The sequence below is a fragment of the Harpia harpyja genome, chromosome 13 (assembly GCF_026419915.1).
Source record: "Harpia harpyja isolate bHarHar1 chromosome 13, bHarHar1 primary haplotype, whole genome shotgun sequence".
In the NCBI taxonomy this organism is placed as follows: domain Eukaryota; kingdom Metazoa; phylum Chordata; class Aves; order Accipitriformes; family Accipitridae; genus Harpia; species Harpia harpyja.
In genome coordinates, this window is record NC_068952.1 from 39835028 (window position 1) to 39840325 (window position 5298).

The 5298-nt window shown below is 64.1% G+C and overlaps 1 protein-coding gene across 1 annotated transcript; it reads right to left on the reverse strand.

Annotated features, from left to right (window-relative positions):
* Positions 1-230: 230 nt before the first annotated feature.
* ZNF703 (zinc finger protein 703) lies at positions 231-2636 on the reverse strand. Its single transcript, XM_052806576.1, has 2 exons — positions 2399-2636; positions 231-2032 (listed from the first exon to the last, which is right to left on the reverse strand). Exons 1-2 carry the CDS (start codon positions 2609-2611, stop codon positions 647-649), a joined length of 1599 nt encoding a protein of 532 aa, XP_052662536.1. The 5' UTR covers positions 2612-2636; the 3' UTR covers positions 231-646.
* Positions 2637-5298: the final 2662 nt, after the last annotated feature.

Below are 5298 nucleotides of genomic sequence, written 5' to 3' on the forward strand. Positions count from 1 at the left end.
CGGACACACGGACACACACACACACGGACACACACGCACACACACGGTCCTGCGGCCCACGGCGGGGCCCGGCCGCGGGTGGGGAGCGGTGCTGGCCGAGGAAGAGCCGCGGCGTGGGGATGGGGGTCGGGGAGGGGGGGGGCCAGGCCTTCCACCGCTGCCGCCCCCGGCCCCGAACACATTGCAAAAAAAAAAAAAAAAAAAAAAAAAAAAAAGGAGAGGGAAAAAAAAAAAAATTACATCTGCTAACTTTACAAACGAAGAAGAACAGAATCCCAGAATGATAAGCACGGAGGGGGAGGAGGAAAATGCCTTTTTCTCTTTTTTCCGCCTTGTGTGTCAGGAGTCATGCAAGAATTTCTCAGGGGGGAAATTAAGAAGGGGGAGGGGAAAAAAAAATTTCAAAAGAAACAGAAGGGAAAAATAAAAGCCCCACACCTGCAAAGTAAAGAATTTTTTTTTCTTTTTTTCTTTTTTTTTTTTTTTTTGGACACAGACTTTTTGCATACCATTGATTCATTGGTGTATTAATGCACTTATATTCCCAGCTTTAAGCTAACATACAGTAAATAAATACACAGTCCAAGGAGGGAGCGGGGGGGCCGGGGCGAGGAGGAGGCTGGAGCAGGGGAAGGGGCTGCCGTAGTTACTGATATCCCAGTGCAGAAGCTGAAGTTAGTCTTTGGCCGTAGAGCGCGTATGGAGAGTAGTAAGGTCCGGCGGCCGGCAAGGAGGGCACCGGCAGGGCGCCGGCTGTGGGCAAATGGCTCTTGCCGTAGGGGTGGTACCTGTTTAGTCCCAAAGTGTGTGGGCTCCTCAAGGAGAGGGAGGCGGGTAACGTGTTGGGGCTCCCGGGGGCGGCGGGCGGGAGGTGGAGGTGGCAGGAGGCTGCGGAGCCCAGCCCGGAGGTAGGGTAACCCGCCAAGAGTTTTTCCGCCCCCGGCAGGGCCGTGTGGGTCCGTAGGTGGGTGAGCAGCTCCTCCGAGGTGGCAAACCTCTTGTCGCAGGGTCCGCTGGCAGACACCCAGTTGCATATGTGGGGCAGGGGGTCGTTCTGCAGCATGAAGCCGTAGGTGTAGAGGGGGTGGCCGGGCAGGCTGGGGGTGCCGCTGGAGGAGAGCGTGGTATGCACCGAGTGCAGCGGGTGCGTGGGGTACACCAAGGGGTATCCGCTCTTCAGGCTGCCGGGGTCGTGCACGCAGCTGGAGCAGTTGCTGGAGCCCAGGTGCGAGGCGCTGTGGTAGCTCAGGCAATACGGGTCCCGGCATAATCCCTGCATGAAGGAGGGCGGCGAGGCCCCGGTGAGCGGGCTGGAGCTGGGCGGCTTGCCCGGCAGCCCCAGCGCCCCCGGCAGCTGGCTGCCCACCAGGCCCGGCTTGGTGGGGTCCAGCCCGGGCACGAACTGGGAGGGGTAGCCTGCGTAGGCGCCGACGATGGAGCCGTGGTAGCCGATGCTGGAGGGCGGCAGGGGGAAGACGGAGTGGCCCGGCTTGTAGGGCGAGACGGGGGCCACATGGCCGGAGGGCGGCAGGGCGGGGGGCTCCGACTTGCGACCCGAGGGGGGCTCGCCGTGCGCCCCGGGCTCCGCCGCCCCGCGCCCCAGCCCCCCGCCCGTCCCCTCGGGGCTGGGCTTGCCCGCTTCGGGCTCCTTCTTCTCCTCGACACCCTTGGGGTCGGCGTGCTGCGGCGAAGCGCCGCGGGAGCCGCCGGGCGAGGCGGCGGCGGCGGCGTGCGGGGGAAACGGCGGGCAAGCGGCGCTGGGCACCCGAAAACCGGCCTTGTCCGCTCCTCCCTCCTTGCGTGGCTCCCCGCCGCCCTTCGAGTAGGGCTTGAAGCTGGACTTGTCCTCCGGCGGCGAGTCCCCGCTGCCCGGTGGCTTCAGGGCGGCGGGGCGGGTGGTGGGCTCCTTCTCGGCGGTGGGCAGCCCGGCGGCGGCCACGGCGTTCAGCTTGGAGGAGGGCGGCGGGTCTGGCTTGCCGATCTGCGAGCAGGTCTGGGCCAGCAGCGCCAGCGGGCTCTTCTTGGCGTCCAGCTGCGGGCGGAGCGGAGCCGGTAAGCGGGGGGGGGGGGGGGGGGACGGGACCCCGACGGCGTCCCCGGCCCGGCCTTCCCCCCCCCCCCCCCTTCAACCCCCATCCCACCCCCAAAATTCCGGGTCCAGCGGGGCCGGGCCCGGCGCCGAGCCAGGGCGCGGGGGATGGGGGGGACGCGCCCGGCCGGGGAGAAGGACCGGGGTGGGGGGGAGCCGGGCTGCAGCGGGTGTGGGGGGGAAGGCAGGGAAGCAGCGGCTGGAGAGGGGGGGAGCCGGGAGCGGCGGGCAGGGAAGAGCCCGGCCGGGAAGCCCCGGGCGGACCCCGGGGAAGCGGGAAGGGGGGGGGGGGGGGCGGCGGGCACTGACCTCGATGGGGCTGACGGGCGTGGAGGAGAGCGGCTGGAGGTACTCGGGGTGCAGGAGGTGGCCGCCGTGGGCGCTGAGCATCTTCAGGACGCGGATGGGCAGCCGGCTGGCCTGGCGCAGCGGGTCGGCGGGGGGCGGCCGGGGCGACGGGGCGCCCGCGGCTCCGCGGCTCGGCGGGGTCCTCGGCCGGGGCCCGCCGGGGGCACCGCTCATTTGGGGCGGGCGGCGGCGAGGGGAAAACGGGGGGGGGGGGGGGGGGGGAAGGGAAGCGGGGGGGGGGGGCGGGGGCGCACGCCGGGCTCCGCGGGGCCGGGCCGGGCCGGGCCGGGCCGGGCGGGCGGCGGAGCGGCGGCGGCGGCGGCCCCGGCGAGACGAAACCCTTCCCCGGCCCCACCGACACGTCAAATAGCCCCGATGGCGGCCGCGCTCCAAGGGGGCCGGCGCCGCGCACCAATCCGCGCCCGGCCGGGCCCCCGGGGCGGGGAGAGCCGCCGGTGGGGGGGGCGAACCGCCGCCGCCGCCGCCGCCGCCCCGCGCCGCGCCGCCGCGTGGGGGAGAGCCGCCCACGGCACGGATCGGATGGGATGGGATCGGCACTGCGCGGCACGGCTCGGCTGGCGGAGCATGGCACGGCTGGCGTGGGTTGGCACGGCACGGCACAGCTCGGCTGGCACGGCACGGCATGGCATGGCATGGCATGGCACAGCGCGGCTCGGCTGGCACGGCATGGCTTATCATGGCACGGCATGGCTCAGCTGGCGCACCGTGGCACGGCACTGCTGGCATGGCACGGCTTGGCTGCCGTGGCATGGCTTAGAGAAGATCAGCCCGGCACGGCTTTGCACGGCACAGCTCAGCGCTCCTGCACCCAGTCTGTGCGCCCTACACCCAAACCCGCAGGCAGCACCTGTGCCCTGCCGCCAGTCTGACCCCTGCACCCAGTCCAGACCCTGCACCCTGCACCCAGCATGTACGCCCTGCGCCCCATCCCACCCCAGTGCCGCACAAGGCGAGGGCTGCCAGCACCCTGCCTGGGGCCATACACCCAGGTGGGGCAGAGCGAGGCCCCCGTGTCCCTGCAGAGGCAGCTCGAGGTCTCTGCTGGCCCCAGAGACAACCCGTGTGCAAACTGGGGCAGCGCTGGGGTTGCTGGTGGGACAGTCGTATCACCCAAACCTGAAGGGCCAACGCGGGTTGCATACATACTTTTTTATTTTGCATGTGTTGCAGTCACCAGCATTTAAATTACTTTTAACAGCAGCAGCGCTTGGCTATCACACAGCATTTTCTGTTCTTGGGGTAGTGACCAAACAGTTCACTGATCACACCATCAATAAATACGCAGCCATCAGGGATGCGCCCAGGGCACCTGCAACGCAACAAATGGGGCTGATCTTAACCTGCGTCCCACAAAAAGTAGCAGTTCCTTTACATACCTACAATACTCTTTTCTTTCAGGGCTTTTCTACTTTCTTTGGTTTGCAGAGTCTTAAAAATTTGCCAGTGACAGTGCAGACTGCTGTATAACTAATTAAGCTTCCCAACAATTAACTTCCTATTTCTAGTTACCTTTTCCAGACATCTTTGAATTAAATTCACAAACCCCTGGGGCTCCACAGTCAGAGGGGGGGAGCCGAAAACCACCGTCCCACCGAGATCAGCCAGGCTCTTTCCATGAGGAGCCAAGGCACATGGATAAATCTTGGAGCTTTACCCTGTCTCGCCGAGCCTGGCATGATGTCCAGTGTGCGATGGCTGTGGGGTCCTGGTGGGGTGGGGAGCTGCTCCCCTGGCTCTCCTGGGCTTCAACTGGGAGCTGGTGGGAGAACGGGGGCTTGGGGAGAGATGCGCAAAGGGATGGGGATGTGGGGTCATGGGAGAAAGTCGTGGGGGACGGGCTGGGGTGAGTACTGAAAACCTTTGGCCTGGAGAAACGCAATGTGGTGTCTTTAGGAAAGGAAGGTGGGGAGCTGGAGGGATGCTCCACCTGCAATGCAAGGCAGCCGCGTGTCGCACTGCACACGCTGAACCCGTCTGCTGGGTCAGGTACCAAAAAGCGAAGGAACGAATGTTTAGTGCACAGGGGTGATGTCATCGTTGCGCTGCTAAAATCAAGGCTTATCTGGAACAAATTCCCTACTGAGAGGGCGGTAACCCCGTCCCTCTGACTGGCACGGTGTGCCACCAGCATGTTTATGACTCTGGATGTTTGACATTTTCGTGTTTTCCTTCATGTACCTCTGGCTGAAGGCATATCATTTGCCAATAGCGGGTTGCATGGCGATTGCTGGCGGCGGAGCCGGGGCTGGTGGCGAGGAACCAGCTTTCCTGGGGCTGGGTGCCGGCTCCGGGCAGTGCCGTGGCACGGACCCACCTCTGCCCTCCCTGGGTTTGGGTTTCAGTGCCTCCTGCCTACCCAGGGAGGGAGAGGAGAAAGAGGGCGAGAGACAGACACGTCTAATTAATCATATTAACTCCTGAGAGATGCTTTATGTTCCAACAATGTCGCTATTATTAAGTTCACGCGGTCACCCCTCATCAAGCCCCTCTGCACCGGGTTCTGGGAAAAAAGGCTTTGCTGGATTTCCCCGGCGAGTGCCGGCATCGCCCTGGCGCAGCCCGACGTAGAGTCCCACTTCTCCAACCGCTATCAATCACGCCGACGGTTGGACCTGTCAATTTTCCCTCTTTGTGAGGCTTTTTTCTTCTTTTTTTCCCCCTCCCGAAGCTGACCGCAAGATTGATTCAGTCCGGACAGCAGGGTTGTAAACGGAGAGGCGCTGCCTTTCAAAGGAGCCATTCAAGTAAGGAGGAAAGAGAAAAAAAAATCTTTCCTCAAAGTCACTCGAGTTGTATGCCAACAACAACACGGCCTTAACAAAATAACATAAAATAAGGTG

Bases quoted from the DNA above. Each gene is read 5' to 3' on its own strand.
- ZNF703 (XM_052806576.1), bottom strand. From the start codon at position 2,611: ATGAGCGGTGCCCCCGGCGGGCCCCGGCCGAGGACCCCGCCGAGCCGC. The intron at 2,033-2,398 runs GTCAGTGCCCGC...CTCCGCCCGCAG, and splicing joins CGCCCGTCAGCCCCATCGAG to CTGGACGCCAAGAAGAGCCC.